The 26,093-nt window shown below is 45.6% G+C and overlaps 1 protein-coding gene across 44 annotated transcripts in view; it reads right to left on the minus strand.

Annotated features, from left to right (window-relative positions):
- The window catches only part of Tcf7l2 (transcription factor 7 like 2), a 188,354-nt gene that overhangs the window by 23,203 nt on the left and 139,058 nt on the right, over window positions 1-26,093 (minus strand). For 33 of the 44 annotated variants that reach the window (XM_027406959.2, XM_027406953.2, XM_027406957.2 and 30 more), the window contains 2 exons: window positions 2,317-2,449; window positions 145-247 (listed from right to left, as the gene is read on the minus strand). In XM_027406959.2, the coding sequence (XP_027262760.1) occupies window positions 145-247; window positions 2,317-2,449 (236 nt within the window). The remainder of the gene's footprint in view (window positions 1-144; window positions 248-2,316; window positions 2,450-26,093) is intronic. The other 11 variants (XM_027406954.2, XM_027406956.2, XM_027406962.2 and 8 more) reach the window with 1 other exon arrangement.

Here is a 26,093-nt window from a genome sequence, read left to right on the forward strand (position 1 = left end):
CATTCACACAGACATATATACTCACAGACATACACACACACACCGACACACACACACATACCGACACACACACACACACACACATAAGTAATAAACATGCTCATGCAAGAAACAAAATGGGAATTAAAAACTGGAGCTGCTTACTGTGGTACTAACCATCCTAGCGGATGGGGGATTTGTCCTACGGTGCCGGGCGACAGCGGGTAGTACGGAGAGATATCTGGGGGATGCGGAGGCCGTGGGATTCCTGCGAGAAGAAGCAATGGGTTTTAGGTATGAGTGAAAAGGCAAGAGGGCTGTGGAGGGAGGGAGCAGGGAACGAATAAGGAAAATAGTTGTCTCTCCTCAAGTCCCAGCTGGAGGTCATTCCCAACTCTGAGGGAGAGGGCTGTCTGCAGCTTTCTTTTTCTCCTACAGCGTGGGTTTTCAGCGAGTTAGCTTGCTCTGGAAGGACTCATGTGACTGAGTGAATGAGACCAAGAAGGATGCCATCTTGGCTACTACTGCTTTGTGTGACTAAAGTGGTTACTTCAAGTTTAAAAAAAAAAAAAAAAAAAAAAAACAAAACTAAAAAGCTTGGCACACCAAGGTGAGAAGTCACAATCACTAATTCCTTTCGCTTTGGAACTTGGTCCGTTACCCTTTATTTAGAATGTGAAAGTTATACTGCTAATTTGTAAGGCTTAATTAACTAATTGATTTTAGTGTTTTGAGACAGAGTCTAACTACACAGCCCACATTGACTTTGAACTCACAGCCTCTTCCCTCAGCCTCCTAAGTGCTGTGATTATGGCCATGCCTTGCAATTCATTTTAAGTTATGACTCAGAGAGGTGAGCCTGATTTCTTTCAAAAGACTCAGCTCCTGTAGCTGGTCAATTCCTCCATGAAGAGAAACCACCAGATGCCAGGCGGTGTTTCCCCCGGGAGCCATCATACCTGGGGAGGTATGGAGAAGGTGGCCCGGTGTGCTCAACTCTGGACTCTGATCCCTGGAGGGCAGATTCATCTGTGGGCACCAGCCCTATTGCTGGCTGGGTACTCGTGGGTCAGGGACCATGAGCCTTCTCCTGAGGCCCATGAGATTGCATGCTGAAAGTGTCACCATGGCTCACTTCCTAACTGCACAAGCCGCGTATGTGGTCATCCATCCTCAGGATGTGGAACCCTGAGAGTAACTAGGCTTGAAAGGGATGGCTCTGCCCAGCTGCCCAGTCCAGGCGGGAAGCAACATGTGCAGAAGGTGCCGGAATCAACCCAGAATTGGAGGGACAGGACGGCAACGTTCACCGATAAAAACTATCTCATTTTTCAAGAAATTCATTCAGGAAGCTTTTAATCTGTAAATTAAGTCTCCCTGGGTGACATTTTAATGCAGACATTGCTTTCTCTCTGTTACAAAAAGCAAACAGATTAGCCAGGCTTGGACCCTACACTGAGCCATTTGCACACTTGAAAGAATGTTCGCAGAGGAAAAATAAACAGTCCTTAGACGTTAATCATATGGTTTACGATAACCATTTAAAAGCTATTCCCTGGCCTACCATTATTCAAATGAGACGCTGCCTGCTGCAAGTGGAGCCTTGTACTTTGCGGGGGCCTGGGGCAGGCTGGTCGCCTCCTCCAGTCAGTCAAAAACTGCCAGGCTCTATCTGGCATCCACACAGAAGGTCTAGAGGGCCTGTCTGTGAGAAGCGGCTGTCTGCCATACAGAATCTTGCCGTAGGGGGAGCTATAAGCAGCCCTGGCTTTCACCAATTTCCTTTTGGGGGAACAAAAAAAAAGGGACAGGTGTAGTGGCTGAGGACAGTGTGGCACCTTCTGCTCAAGACACTGCTGGCTGAAATGAGGAAAGCTTCCAAGGCTTCAGTTTCTACATCTGTAAAATGGATTCAACAAAAACACATCCAAGATACTGGAATGGAAGAATAAATTGCAAAGAATCTACAAGGAATATGAGACCCCGGGTGATGTGGTCCCTTTAAGGATACACCAACAAGTCACTCTTAAGTGACTGGATCCCTTTGAAACCATGATGTTGGTCTCAGGAAGCTCAAAGTACCCAGGAGACACCACCAGTCCCATTACTACTTGGTTTGCTTAGGGAGGTCATCAGAGCCAGCCCTCCCCCCAAAAGCCCTGGTATAAATCCTATCCCTCTAAGTGGATTTCTCCAAAGAGGAGGGAGAAACTGCCCCCCAACACACACACCAGGCTCCAGACCCCCTAAGAGCTTCCCTTTCAGCTCCCAGGTGAGAATTCAAGACCCCCTCATACCACTCCCCTCCACAGAGGCCTTTAGAGCCCCCCAACTTACCTGTTTTGGGGTCTACATCAGCTGGTAAGTGTGGAGGTGGATTTCCCGGGGTGAAGTGTTCGTTGCTGTAGGTGATGAGAGGAGTGAGGGGGTGGACATGGTGGGGATGCTGCACCACCGGGACCTTGTTCGACTGTGGGGGGAGGGAGAACAGAGGAAGACATGGTGAGTGAGCTGGGTCACCACAGCCTACAACTTCAGAGCATGAGCCCCATGTCCCCTGTAACACCCTCCTGGCTTGACTTTGTAAGATGCCCGAACTCACTCTGCCCAACCCCACCTCCCTAATCCACTTAGGAGTAGGAGAACGTTTGCTCTCCACACTGTCCTGCCTCGGGTTCACCTATGAGCACCCTCTACCTACATCACCAAGTGTCACCACCAGAACCTAAGGCTTTGCACCTTTCCCATCAGCAGGTGAGTCAAAAGCAGAGGCTTAGCAGGGCGAGGCACACAGTGGGGTGGAATCGACTACCCCAGGGACCTCTAGGAGGCAGGCTGGCTTCATAGGTAACTCAGGAAAAAGGAATCTTCATTCACAAGAGACCTGGTAAGGCTGGAACCCCAAAGCCTTACAGTCTCCTCATCCACCCCCTAATTCCATAGTCTCTGACACAGCAGGATCGCACCCTTCACACTCAGGCCTGGATGGCAGACTGAACTTAACCAGAAGCTCTGGCCCAGCCGGCACCTGCATATTTTATGCAGATTACCTCGGCCCTGATTCATTAGGAAACCATCAGGGACCACTAATAAATTAACTGGATGATGATGAATTGGGCTAATAAACAGTATGCGTTTGAGAAATGGGTAGTTCTAACTAATAAAATACAAGTGTTTGTTGTCCTGGGGCAGAGTGGATGGTGAAGAGAAGCAGGAAAACAAAGAAAATAAAAAGCAGTCCTCACTGCCTCCTCCCCAGGTCTTCTCCAAGCACGCCCCTCTCTGCCCCTTGCTCTGGCCCCTCCCCCTCGATGCTGGGCTATAATTCAGCCCAGCAAGATCACAAAGGAAAAAAAAATAAGCTGAAACAAGCGAACTACTGGGCCATTTACTGAGAGTAATCCAATTGCAAAAAACCCTATTCCCAATAGGGGATTTTCACTAAAATCCTACAACAGGGACATTTAACCAGATTAGGTACCAGAGAAGATAAAGAGGCTAGTATTAGATGATGAATGGATTAGAGTCAAGTTTCATTTCAGAATGTGTCTTCATTTCCTTTTATTACTTCTAGGAAGGGCACAAGTTGCATTAACATCAAGGAAAAGGAATTGCATTAAGAGAGAAGAAGGCAGGTTCTAGCACTGCCCATCAGTGCCTCCTGAGTTCAGGGACCACTGAGCAGCTAGCTCTCTTCCCCCTGTTTCCTCCTGGCTCCCTTTCTAGCTTTTTAAATAGACCGAGAAAGGCATAAAACACAGGAAGAGTAGCTTCCCGCCACGGTTAAGGATGGCAAAGGCATCGTCAAAGAAGCGTTATTTCCCCATGGCGTGTTTGGAAAGATAAACATGGTCTTCCTAGAAGATCCCCAAAGCGCATCATCCCCCAGTCACCCCGTTCACAGCTTCCTGTAAAACCATAATTCTTCCAGAGAAAGGGGCTAGTCAATTGCTCAGGGGACCTACCTACCATTTTTGCAAATGAAAATGATGAAGGTAAAAATTCTCAAAGGTTTGAAAGGAGTGGCCCCCAGAGTCAGCAACCACGATGGTGGCCAGGCTGGGTGCACAGAGGCAAAGAGCTGCTGTGCCCAAGCCGGTGACCATCTTTCATGGAAGCACACTGAGGTCCTTCAGGAAGACTCCTAGGAAAGTCTTCTGTCAAGAATGATTGAGGAGGATTAAGGGAGGAGCTCCCACTGCAGTAGTAAGAAAGAAAGAGTGGGGAAAAGAAAGACATAGAGATGGTATGGGGACTACCTGGAGGGAAGGAGGGAAAAGAAAGACTAAGGCTGCCTTTTGTTAGTTTTCAACTTGTTTGGAAAGAGAAACCCTGGTGATGTGAAAGGAAGCAGATGGCTCTCAAGACAGGCCACGTATCTCACAAACAGGGATGGTTGTGGTCCAGGAGTCATAGGACTGACCCTGCTTCAGGGACCGCCTGAGCAGTGGTCAGGTATGATAGCCACCAGGGAGGTAGACAGTGCCAGAAGTGGGCAGGTAAACCAGCAGCTGCCATCTCTGTGAGTTAGGCAGCCCTGGTACAAGGCCAATTCTCAGTAGAAACAGGACCTGGGTGTGGATATGGAGCAACATGAGTGGCTCCTTCATTAGCCACAGCTGAGAAGACCTAGGCTCAAGGGTCACACAGGCACAGGGAAGCCTAGATGTGAGTTCTACACGGGAAACCAGCCCTTGTTCTCAGAGAACACCTGGGGAAGGATTGCACAAACCTAACATGTGGTGTGTTTATTAACAGTGGCTCATCATCACTGTCATGCAGATTAGCAAAGAGTTGGCAGGAAACATGGTGGTTCTGTGACCAGTCCCAAGCTATCTTACAAGCAGGGTTAATCACGGTGGGTCTGCCACCAACCACAAGCTATCTTCCAAGTAGGGTTAATCACACAGCTTCCCCTACAGGGTTAATCACGGTGGGTCTGCCACCAACCACAAGCTATCTTCCAAGCAGGACTAATGGGGAACCCTCTTTCTCTCTGGCTACAGGGAAAGACAACAACAGCATTTGATAGCAGTAACGCAGGCAAAGGACTTAATTCTGTAGATAATTTTAACCAAGTCTGAGCTCAGTGGATGCTTCCAAGGCTCCTGTATCATTTTTGAGCCTAGCCAGTGCTTTCTTTTCCTGCCCAGACAACACTCTCCACTAGTGTTTAGATGATCAGGGAGTGGAGAGAGTGGAAAACAAACGGAACCTTTAGGTGCTACCTGACTTTAGGAGTGGAATGGGAGTCCTACTGGCCATGACCTTGACTATATAACCAGCAAGTCCTCAGAAACTACATGACCAACAGTCTATCAAGGTTGGCCTGTTCTTAAGTGAGGAGGAACGCCAAGGTCAAATACACAGAAGGCAGGAGCTACCTGCTACCCCACACCACCTGCCAAGACCTGGATCCCTTACAACAAAGGGTTTTCTTCTAGTAAACACCTGTGTCTCTCTAACTTTGGACCCCAAGGTCCTTTCTCTCCACATTAAATTCTTCCCATCACTGGGGTGGAGTACACACCTCTCCTGGAGCACACTATACTTATCCTGAGAGACAAGGGCTGTGTCTTCTGGAACTCTGAATCCTGCAATGTCCAGCCTGTTATAGCAAGCAGATACCATCTCTAATACCACGTGAAAGCCACCAAACTAAAGTACATGTGGTAGAACACGACAGGGCCAATCAACCCTAGGACCTGTTTTCTGGAAGGGCTGGGCTCCATCAACACTATCCACTCAGAATCTGAGATGCCTGCTGGGTGGTCCTCACACTCCGCTCAAAGCTGGCACACACCATCTCAGTTACAGCAGTGTCTTTAGGATGGTTTTTATGCTGGTTTATCAGAACCTGAGAGTGACAACTGTGGATTTTAGGAGGACTGGGACGCAGACTCTGCTTCACTGGCTTGGCCGAGTGGTGTCTCCCTTCCCTACTCCTTCCCGCCACCCTCTCAGTCTCCTTCATGTCTGCCTCCAGGTAAATACTGTGCCTGTCCTGCCGGGTTATGAGGATTGACTAAGATCATGCACTCAAAGTGCCCCACACAGATACAGACACACATGCAATAAATGCAAAGGAACTTGGTAAAATGCAATCTGGATAATATAAATGATGCTAGTTACACTAGGCCAATATCTTCCAGTTCAACTCACAGAGGGGGAAAATACAGTCTCAGAACATGCCCTTTGTGCACGGGAAGGAAATCATCACCCACATAGGAGCATGGATGGTCCGTGACTGCCCCACCCAAGTGACACACCCTTCTTCAATGCTGTATTTAATAAATATATCTGAATAGTTCATGGGGGAAATGAACTACTTTACTGTGCTGATGATAAGACTGCCACGGAGGATCTCACAGTGAAAAGCATCAAACAAACAAACAACAAACAAAAACCTGGAGATAAATGCATCCTCTAGAATTGGATGAGAACCTGTACAGTAGCTTTGGCATAAGTGAAACAAGATATTCAAATGGCCAGGGTCCACTCCCTTCCCCTTCTCTCTGAGCAGCTCTCGCTTCTTAAGGAGATCTTCAAGCTTTGTGTTCACTCTACATGTTGGGAGAAAAGTAACTTCACTGGGGGGAGTCATGCTCACACTTCCAGAAGTGCATCATGGGGACTAAATTAAAGCCGCAGTCAGGACTGAGAGGGAAGGGAGATTAAAATGCTTGCTGTATTTCTACACCCAGTCCCTACACCCTTTCTCATAGACAGGGGTCCAAATTCTAAGACAACTAACTGTAACGGAAAACACGCTGTCCTTTATGTAGCTGTGTTCCCTGGGTATATCTGTAAAAGGGTCTGGGTTACAAAATGTTTGGCAGCTAAGCCAATGCTCAAGGTCATGGTAGTGACAAGTCAGGGATGGTTCAGGTGAAAAGCCTATTACGGATATCTTCAGAACACGACAAAGCTATGCATGTCTGGGCCACCCACACCCACAAAAAAAAAAAAAAAAACAATAGTTAGAACCCAAATATGCACAAGATACTCCACAGTTTCAAAGCTAGGATACTACAGCTGTTCACACGTGCAGGCACATTACGACCAGAAACTCACCCCTGCAGCCATTTTAAGCAAGTTGTCTTGCTGGTCCCAGAGCAAGAAAGGGACCAGCCAATGACTACACCAAAGCCCTGTCGCCATGCCCAGAGCAGCTCAGACCTGCCCCTGCTTCTATGAGCACAGATGTGCACCTCTGAGCAACAGTCTCATTCATTCAGTGTAGCCACACAGAACAGGTATGAATGGCTGGCCTCTGTTATTTATTCCACACAGTAGGTGAACAAGTATTTTTTACACACCTTGGTAGAGCGATGTTTGCTAACCTTTCAGCATCCCCAATTCCTCCACTGTTCTAATGCACAGCTACCTTAGAAATGCCCATAAGCCAGACCGGCTTGGGGCAGTAACTGCCCTGTTGATGGAGTGAGAGGCAGCCTGTGAGACCAGGCTGTGTCAACATTCCCCAGACACAGATGCTTCAGGACTGAGAGGAAATCGGAAGTGTCTCCAGCTCCCCCAGACCCAGCCAGAACCCCAACTTTGCCAGGCCCCCGACCCCCCCCCCCAACCCTGCCAGGCAAGCTCTTGCACTGGCTTAATTCAGAGGGGTTTGTCTAGATGAGGTTGCTTAGGGAGGTGGGAGCCAGAGCTTTGAACAGGGCTGTCTCTGCTTCCCAAGCACAGCCAGGCCCTAGCAGAGTTTTGGTGACAATTGCTATATGTGGTTGGTTCTGAGCTGATAAGAAACCAAAGAAAATAAACAAACTATCTAAAACCCTGAACTCATCAAAGGAGGCAAGCTTTTTGTATATAAAGGGACCAAAACTCATTGGACTCCCAGTCACTGGAGCCTTAAGCTTTCTACCTGGACAGACTCGCAACCCCCAGGCCAGGCTCTCCCTGGTTCCTTCATTAAACTCCGTGTGTGTTAGCACTGAATAGTTAAATGAGAAAGAAAAGATTCTTCAATGGCCCTCAGAACACACAAAGCCTTTCCACCCACAGGAGCATTCATCCAGCTGTGGGGTGGGGGTGGGGGTGAGTGAGAGAGATCCAGTGGATGACCTTTGACCTCTCAAGAACCCTTAGGTTTAGTATTCAGGACTTGACCATTGCCAGGCACCCATACACCCTCCAAACCCTGCTCAGAAATTGGGACCTTCTGGATCCCTCCACTAACCACCCTCTAACCCCAACCCCTCAACTCCCTAGAACTGGGAGCTCACCATTCACTTCAAAGACAGTGGGAACAAATGGAGCCTCCTCTTCAATAGTTCCCATTGCCCCCTCGTGCTGCGGGAGAAAGATGGGGCCAGAAAGTACCTTTAAGGAGCCCAGCACAGCTAACAAAAGAAACAATACAGAGCATTTGCCGGCTCTCTCCACTCCTCAGTGTGGGTACGGGGTGTGCAGTGGGTCCATAAGGCCCGTCTGTCCCAGGGCAGGTAGGCTTACATGCAAATAGGGGTCATTAGTATAGACACCCATTTTTCTGCCTACTACACCTGTGTTGAGCCCAATAGAGACTAGCTAAGCCTTCATACACACCGAAGCAACAGAGTTCGGTGAGGGAAAGGGATTAGGGTGAGCTGTTTCTAGTCATCGACAAGGCTTTGGCAGTTTTTCTCCCAGCCTTGCACTGGATCCTGTTTTTCTTAGGCCTTGCACTAGAAGAGGGTAGGACAGTCAGCCAGTGTAACCTAACCCTACCCCAAAACTGGCACCCCAAACACTAAGCAACACCATCTGTAAGATGTCCTGCTTAAGAAACTGGGCAATGTGCCTGTTGTCCTAGCCAAGCTCAGCTGGCCAGCATCCTGTATCCTGCGAAACCCCTCATACCTAACCCGGAAAGCATGGCCTTCCTCACTCTAGAGAGGCTTCTTCAGGACCTCTCACACTTCCCCTCAGCCATGAGAAGCCTGGCAGGGGCAACCCAGGGTATTTTCACAAGCTGCATGCTGTTCTTTTTCGGCTGAGGGGCTTTTCTCCTGGCTGACCATGCCTCATGTTGTATACCAGGTAACTTTCGATTGCTACTGCTCTGTTAACCAAAGTAATAAACGAAAGAGGGAAGCAAGGTTACTCTGCATTTGAGTTTCACATGGAAAAGCAAGGCAGAAAGAGGTCTGCTGTGAGATAAAGAAAAGACATGACCACCAGCATCGACCTGGCTGAGGGCTGTGCCAAGCGCCTTCCCAGCAGGAGGCAAAGTTTCGTCTTCTACAACTGAGACTGAGAGCCGCGGTGATGGCTGGTGTTGCTTACTTGTTCTGTAAACCATCAATCCCCCCCCCAAGTCCATTTACTCAGCAAGAAGAGGAACGATGAAATCCCCCCCCACACACACACAATTCTGCAGACTCATAGTTTCTCTCCTTACAAGGAAATGACTGGGCAGGAGAGGAGAGAGAGGTGCAGTCCAATTCTGTGAAAGTCTCACATAGGTGCACATACACACTGCTAGCTCAAACCATCCTCAGACCTTGCCTTCGTTGGAAGGAGGGGGCGCCTTCCAACACTATAATCACCCAACTGCTAACACACCAAACAGACAGCCTGTCTCCATAGCTGAGAGCATAGAGAGTCAAATTCGGCAGTTTCTAGTGATCTTTTTGGAATGCCTGAAGTGGAGATGGGGAGAAGCAGCGTTGGGGTACACAAGCAAAGTGGGGTTTCAAGCCTAGAAAACAGAGCTGTGCTGCAGGCGTGTGGCTCTGTACAAACTGCAGGCCAGGTCCACCCAGCAAGGCTCCTGAACTATCCCTCCCAGTTAAGTTCATTAAACATAATTTATTGCCACTCATTCTCATTTATTTTCCAATAAAAAAAAAAAACATCCCTGTGCCTCCCCCAGCTAAACCTTAAAACATTTGCACACTGAAGTTTTGGCCCACCGGTCCAGGCTAGGCTTCCAGGGTTTTCCTCCTTCCTGCCTCTCTCCAGCACCATCGCTTCCTAACAGGGTCTGTGGGCTGTTCCAATCCTTCACAGGGTTCAGAGCTGAAGGGGCAGCCACTTCACCCCTAAGTAATTTCCCAGGAATTTGCGACCTCCACCCTCCGGCCAAATATTTCTCCACTACTTGGGTATTAAATGATTAGCGTTAGCATAATCAATCTTGCTGGGCGTCTGGGTGTGTGGAGAATGTTTGGGAACTGGGTAAGAGGATACAGCTGTTTCTAGAAGAGCCAAGAATAAATCTAACCTATTCCAAGTGAAGTCCTCCAAATGAGCCAATGTGAAACAACTTTAAAATACAATAACGACTTCCAGGCCACCATCCCCCGAGCACAACAATCCCAAGACCTGGGTCCCTAAACACAATGGAAAGGAAATCACCCGTTTTGATTGAGAGTAAATTTTAAGTACATAATGGTCATTATATCCTGGAAGTTTAAGGAAAGTAAGGAGCAAAATTGACAACACCCTCTGAGTTTACTTACAAGGGAACAGCTGCCTGAAAATGCCTTTGCTGCCTACAGCTCCCACACCAGGGCCTAACAGGAATTCAGATCTGTGTTTAAAAAATCATGCTTGCTCCATAGAGCTCAAGAAGCAGTCCTTTCCCTCAGTAAGAAGTACATTCTCTCCCTGGAAAGCAGCCTAGAGGAGAAAGACCTCATCATGTGGCCCAGTAAACACAAACCCAGACTCCGGGATTCAGGAAGAATCGGCGCATGCACACGGAAAGAAGACAAACGGAGGTGTTGGCTGCTCCATTTTGTCCTGCTAATGTCCCAAACTTCAACATCCTTTCTTCTAAAGGCTATGTAGGATGAATAACGGACCCCAGAGGAATGACCCTGAGTCACTATGGGCCAAGCCGAAGCAAGTGTGGTGGCTGCTCCCTATGATCCTAGGCTGATTTGGGGGAAGTCTGTGAGGATGAGCAATGTTCAATTTTTCTGAGTCCTCCAATGTGGGTACAAGTATGCAATTGGATAGTATAACAAGATTGCACCACATTCCACAGTATTACAGAAAAAATTCCAGAACTCAGCTCAGCAGGGCTCCCCACCAACAGCACCAACAGAGGTTTCCCTGAGAAGGCACGATTGCCTCCTTCGCTGCTTCCAGAAAATGCCGGTAGGGCAGCGTGCTAAGACAACACAACTGTTATAATGTCTGGGCCACGCGAGTTGAAAATGTGCCTCTGAAAAGCAAGTCCCTTCTCTGAGAATGGAAGTTAACCCTCCCCTGAGTTACAGGACAACAAAGTTCTAAGTCATTTGTGCAGACAGGGGACAGAGGTGTCTTGGGAAATATGAAACTACTCACACAGCATCAGTCAGCACCCTGTCCCTGTGATTCTTGACAGTTTTTACGAGGCTGAACTAGGAAGCAGCGGAAAGAAGGCTTGCACGTGTTAATGCCTCGTGTTCCCCTTCAGAGAACCATCTACCAAGTTGGCCTTTAATATGACAATCAGTGGTTTATTTTAACAGCCATTCTCATAGTCTACATAATGCTTTATTTCTCTCTGGAAAAAAAAATGTTTTTCCTATCCAACCCGGTCAAACACTCAAGTATTTTTATTTGGCCATTCAACAACAAAAGTAATTGTAGTAATTATAAAGATAATGCGAGAATTGCCTGCAGATTCAAGAAAATATCCATCCACATTGCTTATGGCAAAAGATATGAGCCAGAGCTGGAGCGGATAGCGGTGTATCCTAGCGCCCGGGATCTCGTCCTCGTTGTCAGTAAGAGAAGTCAATGGTCCCACCATCAGCTCCCCAAAACATTTTTCTACCAAATTTGCAAAATATAAATGACACCAGCAACATCAGGGCCTGGAAAGGCCAATCTCAAATTTGGAGAGTGACAATAAAAACAACCAAAGGGAGAGTTATCGTTATCGTTAACTATGAAACCCAAACAGTCCATGTACAGTCAGTAGCTGGGCTCCTGGGAAGGCATGGTCCCTGCAGGGGGCCAGGCCGCTCTCCCTCCCCTCTCTGCTTATGGTAGCAACCCTCTGAGGTGGGTGAAGCTACTACAGTCCATTTGCCAGGAGCTGTAAGAACTAGGATGAAAGTCAGACTTTCTCTCCTCCCCATCTTCTTTTAACCCTTTCTCCTCTCCCCCAAAAGGATGCTGCAAAATCCCTCAGGGATAGCGCATAGCCTGTGAGGGCCATTCCTTCTTGCTTCAACCCACTTCCCATTGCCTAAGATTTTGTTTGTTTGCTTGTTTGTTTGTTTGTTTTAAGTCTTTCAAAGAAGAAAAGGAAGCACTGGTCTCATGGTCAAGACCACGAGTGTGGACACACACACACACACACACACACACACACACCACTACTCACCCAGCAATTCAAATTGAGGTGCCAAGCGCCCAACTGCTGCAAGAGAGAGACCCCAGGGGCCACTGCTCCTCCCTTCCCACTCCAATCTTCCATTCCCACTAACATGGCATCCCTGGGGTACATAATAGATCTGTCTTGCCCTCTCTCCACTCTAAAAAGAAAAAAGGAAAAAAAAAAAAAAAACAACTTTCTCTGTACCTTTGCGATGGGCCTGGACCGGCTTTGCTCTTCCTCCCTCCCAGCTTCTCTCACTTTTCTTCCCAGTGCCCCCTCCCTTTATACAGCTCACTGAAAGAGCTGAAAAACTGCATCCCAAAAGCCGGAGAATGCTTCAAGATCTCTGCTGGACACACTGGCTTGCTCTACTGCTTTGTGGGTCCTTCCCATGGGGAACCCTCCCTGAAAAAAAATACTTAAAAAATTTTAAAACACTTAGCTATCTAATTCAGCTGGCTGCAATTCAATTTAATTTTTTTTAAAGATACAAACCTCCCTCTACTTCCTAATCTTTACTACTCCAGGACCCATGAAGAAAGGGGGGGAGGCCCGTTCTCCCCAGCCAGCTCAGGACACCTAAGAAAAGTCCCCCTCCCTCACCTTGGGTGGCAAGGACAGAGCTAAGAGTAGCAAAGAAATTCCGGTCAGCCATGAGGGGAAAGGATGGGCTTGGGAGTGCAGCAGGCAGGCTCTTCATCTGCAAGATTGTCAAATCCCTCAAAACAAATTTCTTAGGGAGAGGGCTGCATTGGGAAGAGGGAGGGAGGGAGGGAGGAAGTATATTTTCTTGTCACAGTGACACAAAAGTGACACCTTGTAAGGCCCTGTCTGCACATCCTCTCTTCCTTCCCAGAGCATGAGGCTGCCTGATTTTCAGATGGCCTCCTTGCAAGCAGGGAAAGTGGAGGCCCAGCACCAGTGACATGGCAAGCCATACCTCTAGCTAGCAGGCTTCTCTAGCTGGTGGCTGTGTCAGCTTTCTCCCGGGAAGAGGGAAGGGAAAGGGCAAGCAGAGAAGTAAAAGGAAAGGGACGAGCCTAACTTACTTTTCCTGGGGCTTTTAAAGGATCCGGGGTTGAGTACATTGGTGTGAGTTTAACCTAATTTGAGGTCCTCAGATAGCACAGGCTTAAAATTGTCCCCTTTGCACGGGGTGGGGTGTGTGTGTGTGTGTGTGTGTGTGTGTGTGTGTGTGTGTGCCCCGTGCGCTCAGAGGTTGGTTGCCCAAGTTGGTGTTGAGTCACAGTCACACAGCAGATTGTCTAAAGGACTGAATTCCAGAATTAACTCATGCTCTTCAAGAGCAAACACACAGCACAGCTCTAGTCGGCAAGCACACAGGAAAACACCCTAGGTTTGTCTTGCTAAGAGCAAGACTAGTGGCCAAGATTTGGTTTCCCGGACTCAAAACACCTGACTTTGATGAAGGAGATGGTCTCCCTTTATTGTACAGACTGCCCGGCTGGCCAGCTGTTTATCTTCAAGGCCACAGAACTGTAGGTCTTTAAGAGATATGTTAATGCATAGAGCAAGTTAATCCCCTTTTACCCCCCTCAAAAATGAATCAACCAAAACAAGGGCTGGAAGGGCTTACGGCTAACAAAAAAGTAGGACTTCTTCATTTTTCTAATCTCTTGTTTAATAAAAAAAAAAAAAAATACTACTCTGTGGCCTCTTTCTGGACTTATCTAGACTTCTTGTGTAAGTGTGGAGCCGCAATCTTTAAGGCCCTTAATACCAAAACAAAACCCTGCCATTTCCCTTTACATGGCAGTAACAAAAGCAACGAGCTTCCAGTTTGACAAGTAAAAAGCCCCAACCGCACAGTCCCCTAATTGCCTCCCTCCCTCTATTCACCAAGACCACCACACTCCCGCAGCTGCTTTTGTGGCTCCTGCAATTTCTTAAGTAAACTGAAAGTTCTCTATCTGTGATGGACAGGCCCTGATCACCCAGCAACAATCACTTCACAAGTGCTGCAAACATCACAGGAAACTTGGGCTAGGACAAGGGAAAAGGAAACAGGGAAGGAGCCAACCTGATTCCAGATTCTTCCCCCTCAAGGAGAAAAGGGGTCTCTCAATTCTCATCAGACTGAGAACTTCTCCCAAGAAACTCTTTAAGGTTATTTGCTATCCGGTGGCACTGTCCAGAACTCACCCCCAAAGCACCTAGACTTGTTCGATACACACCCATGCTTAGAATTTTCCATTAAAAAAAAAAAAAAAACAAAGTCAAAAGCCTTTAAAGCCTGAAGCAAAGTTGGGCTAGGTGGTGGGATAAAAAAAATATAAAATAAACAAAACTTTCTCAAAACAAAATCAGAGAGCAGTCCTTTTTTAGCATGGCACTTATGTAAAATCCTGTGGCGGAGAAGTGAAGCAGGGGCCCCGAGACTGTCCATTCTTGTCCCATGATCCCCGTTTCCAGGCAAAGTTCATTTTGTTGTTTTAGATAAAGAGGTTTAAGATGCCAGTACGGGGAAATGACAAGGCCGGGAGACCAGCTTTAGAGGATTAGACAGACAGGTCTACATAGTAAACATTTATCTATAGGAAAGATGTGGCTGTCTATTACTCCAAAATCTGCATATTCACACACAGAAGGTGAAAGTGCATGCACTCTATGAGAATACTTACGGCTGGGAAGGAGGGGGGCTAAGGAGGGCGGAGGCTGTCGCTTTAACTTGGTGTGAGCGATGGGAAAGGATGCCTTCTAAGTGCAGATACTTCCAAATTAAACAATAATAGTGTGAAAGGGAAAGGTACCCACCCTTTCTTTCTTTCTTTCTTTCTCTCTTTCCTTCCTTCCTTCCTTCCTTCCTTCCTTCCTTCCTTCCTTCCTTCCTTCCTTCCTTCCTTCCTTCCTTTTCCTTCCTTCTCTCCCTTTTGTTGTTGTTTTAAAGGAGACTAAAACAAATCTGCTCCATCCATCTGGACCTTACCAGTCAAAGTGCGCCGATCTTAAAGTTACTGCGCAATGACAGCGGATATGGCCTGGGCTGGGCACAGAGCATGCAAGGCTGGGCACTTGGGGCACATCGCTTACCATCTAGGGGTCGCCGCGCTGTCCTTGCCACCACCGGCTCGCGGGCATGCTGCCGCACGGATGGCCCCGGCCCGCTGGAGGGCAGCACCCGCCCTGCAGCCCGCGCAGCGCCCGCAGCTCCCAGGAGCAGTCCGCAGCAACCGTGCGGCGCAGGCTGCTCAGGCTCAGTTCCATTCACAGAGAAGCGCACAATAACCGGGATCTCCCCCGGTTCCACAACAATCCACCCCAAAAGAGGGAGGGGGCGTTATAAAAAAAAAGCAGGGTTTTTTCACTCTTCTCTTTCACCCCCCAGCTCAGCATTCAATCAAAAGAACAAAGCCCTGATATTTTGTTTGCCGACTTGGCAAGCATAAAAGCAATTTCAATAATCCGAGAGAGTTCACCTAAGTTAGTGAAAGTAACTGCTCTGCAGATCTCCGGTGAAATTAAGCTTTAATAGCTATCTGATGCCATTCAGAAAAGCAAGGGGAGGAAGCTAGCTGAATTTAGATAAAGTTGGAGTACCACTTCACTCCCAAGGTTCTTCCCCCACCTGAAAGAATGCTATAAAATTCTTGACAACATTCGGATCTTAATTAACTCACTGAATTCTACTTTTTGTGGGGGAGGGAATACAAAAAATCAAACAGATTATTAAAACACTCCAATGTAAGAGATCTCACAAGGATACACTGTATAACAGTTTTCATGACTAAGTTTTAAAAAAGAAAGAAAAAAACCCAAAAAAACAAAACAAAAACACTACCAAAACTTGTGGACGTGTTTCTTTAAAGCAAATGGTCCTAACACATATTAAACCACGGCTGCGCATCTTCTAAGCATAGTAGGAAAAAATGACTATTGATCTTCAAATAGCGATAATTGAAAAGATCAAAAAGATTAAACAAAATCAAGAATGTGCTGACTTACCATGCTATGCTTTTTTTTGTTGCAACTTTGTAGAAATTTCACTCAAAGAAACTGCATCAGAGGTGTCAAATTTTTTAGCGGACTGTGATCGTATTATTTCCGCAGCCCTGCCTTCCAATGCTTCAGAACTTTTCCCCCTTTCTCTTTTTTGTTTGTGGTACCTAGCTTTTTGCTATAGACTTTAAAAGCCTTCAGCTCAGCAAACCAGCACAAATTATCTTGCCACCTTGCGCAGCTCTGATGCTTTGGCCGCTAACTTTGGAAGGCCCTTTACTACTGCATCAAAATTAGCATTGTCAAAGCAGTTAATGAATATTAATACTGTATTTGTCATTGGAGCCGGTCCGTTGCTGAACTCCAAGTCACCCATCAGGGACAAGATTAAGAACACAATTATTTCTGACTGACAGGGACCAAATCTGCTAGAATTTTTTTTTTTAAACAATTCGGGGGGAAAAAACCCACAATATCACCATCTTAAGGTGTCTCCCAAGAGACTGGGAACCAGATTAATACGCTTTTAATGAAGTAGAGATCATTATGTATGAAGGGAAAAAAGAGAAAAGATGTACTGTTCAAGCTATTTAGTTATGGTGGAAGCTAAATTTAAAAAAAAAAAATGCAGACGGCGTATCTTTCTCGACAGCTGTCCAGATTTTACTCATACTGTTCTAATGAAAAAGACGACTCCCCCCCCAAAAAAAAATCTTTTCCTTTTTTTTAAAAAAAGAAAAAGAACAGAGAATGAGCAGTTCGTCCCATCTGGGATAATTTTCCATGTCTTCACTTTAACTGTGCGGCTCAGGAAAGACAGCACAGTAAATAATTCTACACAAATCTGACAAGAGACACCTTCATCAGTGCGGCTCCTTCGCCCCGTATTCCCCAGATCCCGAGTTCTGTCTCTCTCACTTTATTCAGGATGAACCATTACATTTACAGAAGCTCCGAACTTCCCTTTCACCGTGACAGCTTTCTACCGCCAGCACCCAGGAAACAACCCAAGTCAGAGGAAGCCCCCGGGTAGCCACCACGCTTCCTGAAACGCCATCAGAGACAGTTCTCTCCCTGCTCCTTAGGAGCCGTGCCTGCCTGATTTGGGGGTACACATGCACAGTGGAGATGAAAGTTTTGTCAGGAATAACTAACAGCAAGTTAATGAAGTACACAGTCAGCCCAACAGCAAATGGCTCAGGAGATCACAAACACACCGCACCTTTCTTCCTCCACAAACAGGCGAAAGAGTGATTAAAAGGAATTAAGGGTAAAAACTTGTAGCTTACCTGGTATAACCAATTTATTTGAATTCACCCAAATCATTTCAACATCTACGTCTCTCTGCCTTGCGGACTGAAGGGGCGCACAAAAAAAATCATACATATAGACAGACACTTATGTAGCAATTTCTTAGGTTTTAGGCAGAGTGTGCCTCACTGGTTTGCTCCACATAAATTGTCTTCGAGACAATATTTCCACCCCCGTTTTCTTTTTTAAATGTGGTAAAGGGATAAAATGACAGATGTCATGGCTAATCTACCCAGTGAATCGCGGGGGTCTAGGTAAAGCCACCCTGGCCACAGAGCTAATCTTCAACACCCACTGACCACCCCACCGGCCTTCTAATGCCATTATCAACCCTTAGATGAACATTCTAAATTAGAGTTTTGTTCGAAAAGGGTGTGAATCTGACCTTCGATGCTGGGAGGCCTGGGCTGAACATCAGATGGCAAAGTTCTTATTGCACAATTTTTTTTTAAAGGTTTTGCTTTCTTATGATTCACATCTTTGAACTCTGTGTCTTTATAGCCTTCCCTTTCACCAAATAAAGCACCCTTGCACCCTGACTCCTGCAGCGGCCACCAATGTCATCTCTACCACATACTCCACAATTGTTTCTGCTTATCCCATTAGAAGGACCCAAGCAAAATTGACAAAAAACAAAGAGAACTGCCAAACACACATACAAACATGCCACTCTGCCCCAACTTCTCCTCTTCTCTCTTTCAATTTACCAGAGCTTTATCTACTGGTTTCTTCATGTCTCACAAGTCTTTAGAATGGATCATCAAAATGTACCTCCTTCCTACGTGGGGAGAACTGAGACAAAGTGTGTGTGTGTGTGGGGGGGGGGGTGACTCGGTTCTGTAAAGGAACCCATAGTCCGAACGCACATGGAGCCAGGCTATAATGAAGGAGCGGGGCTGGAGGTTCACACTTATTCTGAACAATTCTTTTTTTGGGGGGGTATAAATTCGCTCTTGTATCAAATCATGAACAGATATCTGCTATTTACTCAAGAGATATTTCCGATGCTACTTTAAAAACAGATAAATATCATCCCTTTGATGCAAGCATACTTTCCTTTCAAAAACCACAAATAGATTGTTCCTTTTTCTTCTCCATACTGCCCCATAAAATCTATGAATGGACTTTACGCCATAAAATGTGGGGCCCTGAGACCCCTACTAAGAAAGGCCTGTGCATGCATTGCCCACGATCAGTACCAAACAGAGACCTATGCAAACACATTCATGCATGAATCTCACTACAGATTTTTGCCAGTATGGACTAGCTTTCCAAACAATCTGAGATGTCTAAATTAAGGACCCCTTGCTTTATCAACCATCAGCCTCCCCATTTGCGACCCGAGCCTGCCTTTTCAGGGGCACACACACGTCCTTAATCTGCATCTTTGTGTGCTCTGTACCCGGGTTGCTAATAGGCAGCCTTCTCTGCCTCTCCCGGCTTCCCCAGCACGATCGCATCAGCACTAGGTATCAAATTAACTCTCCGACTTTGAAACTTATTGATCTGCTATTAAGACACCAGTGAACTTGATGAAATGAGTGCTGTAGGTGCAGTCATGACTTCAAAGCCTAGCACAGCCACATAAAGCAAGCGCCTTTGATCCTAACTCCGATCTACTGAGGGTTTAAAGCCCGGTTCTCCCTAAGCTGCCCTTCACTCTCATCATGTCTGATGTCTCACCAACTAGTGACTTGATAATGTTAATAATGCAAATTTCACAAATGATTTTTACAATGGCAAAATTAATTATATGAACTGCTGCTTTTTGCAATTGGGCTCTCTGCTATCCTCTCTCCTATAACGTAACAACTGGGCGATTACGGTCACTCGGGGAGCCCCAGGCCTGGGTAATTCTGAACAACTTCACTCTGTCCCTCACCTTTCCTCTGTGAACATAAGCCTAATTTACTAAAAATGTCCCCAACAATCCTAAAGTCACCCTTTCCTATAGCTATCATCTCCTTGCTAATAATTGGCTCAGAATAGAAGCAGCATTCTTCTGAATGTGCCCACAATGTACCTATAATGGTCAATACAAAAAAAATATTTTATGAAGGTTTGTGTGTGTGTGTGTGTGTGTGTGTGCGTGTGTGTGTATGTGTGTGTGTGGGGGGGATCACAAATCCACAAAGATCCACTTTCTCCACTACTGTTTTCCAATTTGGAATTACCTGACATGACAAGCCAGGCAAGACGAGGAATGTAGAACACCGACCCTGTGAAACGGCAGAACGGCAGTTTTGGATGGGCTCCTCATGCGAGCTGTCTCAGCAGCTTTACATCTAAAAGTGATTTTTCCCCATTGCCAAGGAATATGTACTTAAGCACAGATTATTTATACAAGTTCCTAGCAAATATCTTGAATCACAGAAAATAAAAACAGGGTGCACACTCAAAGATGTGTTAATATTAATCCTGTTTCGATGTGATTTATAAAACATACAATGGGTTACTATATTGCCGGTTGAAAAAAATAACCTGATACAGAGCCAGAACAGAAAGTGTAAGCTTCCTGATATGAGTAAAGAATCAATACAAGAGAACAAACCCTTTGCCAGCGAGTCTTTGTATGCTGATTCTGGAAAGAAGAACACGGTTAGTTACTTAGTGAGACAAAAACTCTACAATCAGGAGTCGTATGTGACCCTTTGATTGACAGCCCGTTATATAGCATTTGGGTTCTGGTTGTTCTGAATCTATCAATTATAGGAAGAAAATAATGGATGTGTTTTCCTCAATCAATATGGCAACATGAGCTCCCCATTTTCAAACAGCAGGGCTGTCCCCACCCCATGGCAAAAGATAATGCAAGTTTAAAAGGGCCATCATCTTAATACTTGCCCTCAGTCGTGCGTGCACGCGTACACACGCGCATGTTGGGGGTGTAAATCCAATTAGTTGGTTTTGCAATGCAACTCAAACCACAAAATGTTGGTGGAAGTGACTGCATTGGTGCTTCTCCCCCCCCCCCCCGTGTTGATAGTCACTTAATCTACTTGCAATTCTAAAGAAGTCAACACTTGATTGTGACAATGTTCAAAAGACTTTCCTCTGCCACAGCACAGTAAAAAAAAAAAAACTTTCACCAATTAGTGCAGCAAAAAAGGAGGGAAAAGCCACAGTGCTGGCGCTCAAAGAGCCAGGCCTTGCGGCAAACCTGTCATGTCGAGAGGATTGATCAACGGGATGGCAATTCCTAATGGCATGTTGTCATGAAAAGTCAGCCACGGGGAGCCACCTGCTTTGCTCCTCACAGACAGCCAGGAAAGGAAGGAAGAAGGAAGGGAGGAAGGAAGGAAGGAAGAGGGCGGGAGGGGAGGAAGAGGGGAAAGACCCTCTGTCCTGGTCCCTGCCAGTTTCCTTTTGCTAACGATTTAGGTAAAGGTATCATGAGTTTTCATTCAGTGGAAACCTGTCAAGTCTCCAGAAATGTTACCAGGACTGGAAGATGACAATGGTCTGAAAGCTCATCTGTTACTTCAGCCCTCCCACCCCACCCCTACCCCTCACACTTTGCAAAGAGATGGAGCATCCTTTATTTTACCACCACGGCCACGTCACCCCACCGTCAAACAGTACTGCTGAGGCCAGAAGACATCTATGATAGTTTTAAATCAACGAGGAGATCCTAACTTCATACAAATCCTTATTTAGGAGGTTCAAGATGAAAAAGATACCATGGAAGGCATAGTCGGACGTCAGTGAATGCTGCGGTTGGCTCCATACTTCCAGGGCTTTGTGTGGTAAAGAAACATCCCTGAAGCTAGGGCCCTGTTGGTTACGGGCACATCTACCACACCATTGGCATCATCCAGTGAACATGGGCTGGGTTTGTTGGACATCTTCTTGTGGCAAATGTAACTCAATGTCTACAACATCCTCCATATACCCTTGAAAACAGAGGACATTCTGCCTCTGAGGGGCCTCTAGGAACAGTAGCCTGTTATCCAAGACTGCTTACCAACCACTCCAAAGCAAAGGGCATCTCTTCTTCCTCCAGATGTCCTACTCAATGTCTCCCTAGTCATTTCAAATGCCATTGTATGTATGTGCTACAAGGTAGTCTTTCCAGCCCCATCCCAAAATGTCAAACTAGGGAAGGGGTCTAGAGGGACTCAATGCCAGCTCATGACATTCACCAAACTTCCTTCTGTTGACTCGATCTGGAGGTTGCTCTGCTTGTTTTCCATAAACGCTAATAAATGGCACAAAGGCCATCTCCTCTCCCATTTTATGGTCCGTAGCGTCGCTGTGGCCTACGGTCCTGGTAGTTTTCATACTTTCTATACTCACAAACATACTACCCCCTCCATCGACTTTGAACAAAAGAAAAAAAAACTCCAATAAAAGTTAAAGAACTTTTAAGTTCATGAAACCAAACCCCACTTGGCATGCAAATCACGTACTGTAACCTTTTATTGGCGGAGCCTCTGGTCTCATCAGTCGATGAAATTCTCAGCCCGCGGCAACAGCTTAGCCGAGGGACACAGACCAATGAGAAAATATTCATTGTGTTAGCATTTCAAATGGCGAGGAAGGAGGAAGAAGCGCTAACTGATGACTGCCCGTGGAATTAATTGGATATTCCAAGAATAATGTCTCTCACTGAAGATCCTTGGAGGCCGAGCGCTGGTCGAGACCACATTTTGTGCGGCGCCTTCAAAAAGAGACCGCTGGGGGGTACTGGACATATTAGGGTTTTAGCGCATTTCCCTGAAGGCCAGAAGATAATCAGATGCACTGAACCAAACTCAACTAATCCAATCCATAATTATACACACAGCTCCAATAAACTTTGTCACTCTCTGAGAACAGGAAACTATTATATTGAAACCTCCATAAATAATAATCAAGTTAAAACCTTAAGGGGCACCGTGGCCAAAATGCCCCCCCCCCCAGGGCAGAGACATGTGGCTGAGAACTTTATTCTTTTTCTGCCTTCTGTTGTGTTCAAGGACTGATCTTACTACCAACAGGATCTTTTTATTCAGGGGAGGATTTGCGTTTGGGCTTTGCTTGCACATAACCCGAGCATCTACAATGACCCTGACCGATATTAGTATATCTTTCCCTAAGACACATCTTAATCTAACTTTTCTAAGACTCCCTTGCTTTCAAACTCAAAACAGCATAAGAAATAAGCATTGTTGGGGGCACCAGGAGCCTGAACTAAGGGCCTGGTGTGGTCAGCAGCAACAGCCCCTGGAAAAGCAGCTGCTGGAGAAACTAAAAAAACCATCGGAGACCAAAAGGTAAGGGGGGAAAAATGAGATTAGGAACTTTCCCAAATGTTCCATCTCTCCTATCGACCACTGGCCTAGCGTGAGGTGTCAATTTTGACTCCAAAGAGAGCACACGAATTCGCAGTGGTCCCATTATGCGGTCTCTGCTCTCATTGTAAATTCTGTCAACGAAGTCAATCTTATTAACTTCCGCACTGGTTCACACATGACATTTTCTTCAATTTTCTTGCTGACATCAAAAACATCAATTAGCAGCCCGAAAATAGGAAGGAACGAATGACAGCGCCTGATAACGTCGACTATTTGAAGCCAAGGGTAAATCTATTCTCCAGTTCTGAATGCGCTCATTACAATTGCATTTTCAAAGAAGACCTCCAAATAGCAAAGAAAATTAAATTTATCATCTAGAAATGCCTAGAAATTGTTTTTTTAATCCTATGTCTATCTCTCCATCCCAGAGCGTAATACAAAGTATCGCAATTGAGTTTTATGATAACATGCCACAACTCTAATAGAAAGTTTATAAAATATGTAGCCTGGGCCACCCTTACTATCAAATAGCAACTACAAGGCTTAGCAACAAACTTCCCTGGCAGAGTGCAATCTCCCCCGGAATGGTTGACCCCTTGTCTTGGTCTGTCATTATGCTTCAGGCAAATGTGTCAGTGAACACACACACACACACACACACACACACACACACACACACACACACACACCGCCCCAGATTACCAACTAGTTGAAAAGTTTTTAAAATTGAAATGGTAACTATTGTCTATAGTCACAAATTCAAGAGAGCTTTTGGGGAATTCACTGGCACTGTGTCTTCCATATAAAACTAAGAAGGCCCCTCTCCCTGCCTAACTGACTGTTCCCTAAGAAACAGATATTCAAATAAAATCTCAACTGTCCCCACTCACTCAGCGTGTAACAAGTCCAAACTGGTCAAGGTAGAGACAAAACACAGTCTTCCAAATGATCACCAAGTTCATTTCCAGTGACTTCCTTCTTCCAAGATCAAATAAATAAATGTCAGTAGTTCTCCCCTGACCAGAAAATTAAAACACTATTAGCTAATCTCTTAACATGTCTGCTGGGCAGAGCTAAAGACGACCAGGGAGTGGTTGGGAGTAAAAATATACCAAAAAACAAAACAACCAACAAAATAAACAAACAAAATTCCTTGTTTTGTAGATACAGACTTAGGAGACAATCTTGTGTTTATTTTATTATTTATGGAGGGGTGGGGCAGGTGGTGTGTGAGCCGGCTAATGTGCCCACTTTGTGTGCAGTGTGGCATCTCCCAGGGAGGGAGCTGGCTGGACTTGCTGGCCCGGACGCCGCCTCAGACGGACTTGTGGCAGAAGAGAAAGAGCAGCTACGCCCTGGTAAACAGATCGCATTCCTGCGGCCCATTGATTTTTTTGATCTTTTGACATTTTTTTTAGTTGTTTCTATTCCCTTCCTTGTTTTTCCTTCAGTGTCACAAAAGACAAAATGTCTGAACAATGAAGGACAGAGATATCTATTAGCTGTCACAACGACGCTTTCCCGGCATTGACTAACGCGTACCACAAAGAATGCCGAGAACTGGTAAGGAGAAAAATTATATCATTTTTTCCTGAAATAGGGATAATCATATTCCAATACCTTTGCACTCCCTTAGCCAACCAAAATGTGGGGGAAATTTCATTGTATCCATTTCTATAATTTGTTACATTAGCTGCATTTGTTGGGAGGAGAGAGAGGGAGGATGAGAAGAGAGTGAGAGAGAAAGAGAGAGGGGGAGAGGGAGGGAGGGAGAGAGAATAAGAATCCCTTCCAGGAAAGTACTAATGTTTTTCAGGCTACAGCATCTGACATATGAAGTACATCCTCCTGATTGTATGCTCCCCTTGGAGCTGTTGCCAGAGTATAAGGACTGAATTAATAAGCAAAAATAAAAGAAATAATTTGCTATAGTTAGGGATGAAAGATTGTAAAAGAAGGAACTGATGTCCCCCAAGTTATGTGTTTCACCCTCAAGACAAGCATGTCTCCATGTAAAGCAGTTACATGATAGATCTACAGTATCTCACCTTCTGTAAAAACTAAAATCTAAAAGTTATTCTATTAAGCAATGCCCTGACAGGAATGCTTTAGACACTGTATCAGAGGGTTGTCTATGCTTCTGGTCAAATTGCATGAACTCCTTGTACATCCAGAATTGCAGGATTAAAACTCAAAACACATCCATTTCACACCTTTCCTTTAAAACCAACAATCAATGATTTGGGGGGACAAGTGTGCACCAAATTCACACTTCTGTGTGAGAAGATGAACACTTTTCTTCTGAACGCTCAGGAGCACTGGGCACCTGCACATACTTTTGTAGGTAATTAAAATGTTTGGTTTAAAATCTGTTTATCTAGATCTCTAGTTACTTGGAACCTATTTTAGGAAATTACTTTTTACCCTTTAATAAAGGTGGGTTGGGGCACTCAAATGAATGGATTTCACTTCGAAAAGAGACATCTAAAAGGAGTCGATCTCAATTCAGAGTAACTGACAGCCTCCTAAGGAACCATTTGAAGTGTGGTGTTACTTCCGTTTTCCATATACAGTTTCCCACTCAACACCCAACATTCCATGTTTAGTTTTCTGTCATACACAGACTAAACATTTAAGATGCCAGAACACATATGAACTCACAAATGTGGGAAGTATTAATTATGCAAGAAAGAGTGTCATGTACTCAGGAAGCACAAAGCCCTATGATGCTTTTAGCCGTTGTGCGTGGTAACCCACTGATAGAGAATTAAATAGGCAATTTTCAAATATAGGGATCAAAGTAGCAAACAAGAAGAGATCTGTGCACTCCAAAATACAGGGAAGGAAATAATAAATTTAAAATGACCATTGAATTGTCAACATACAGAACGTTAGAGAATACAACCAACCCAATTTTTCTGCCCCTATGCCAAAGTGATTTGTACATTCACATCGGCTCTCTCCAGCCACTCTTTCTTGGAGAAGCACACCACAGCCAAACAGACCCTTTTAAGCATCTCAGTGGGGCAGACCTGACTCCTATAAACCATTTCACGATTTCAGAAACCAGATGACAGCAAGGAGCTAGATAAATATATAAAAGTGACTTTACTGCAAGTGTTTTTACATTTATGAAATAAAATATGACATCTGAACAAACCGTTTAAGGGGAAAAATAGTGAAGGATTACAAGGCTCACACACACACACACACACACACACACACACACACACACACACACACAC

The sequence above is a fragment of the Cricetulus griseus genome, chromosome 3 (genome assembly GCF_003668045.3).
Source record: "Cricetulus griseus strain 17A/GY chromosome 3, alternate assembly CriGri-PICRH-1.0, whole genome shotgun sequence".
Lineage (NCBI taxonomy): Eukaryota > Metazoa > Chordata > Mammalia > Rodentia > Cricetidae > Cricetulus > Cricetulus griseus.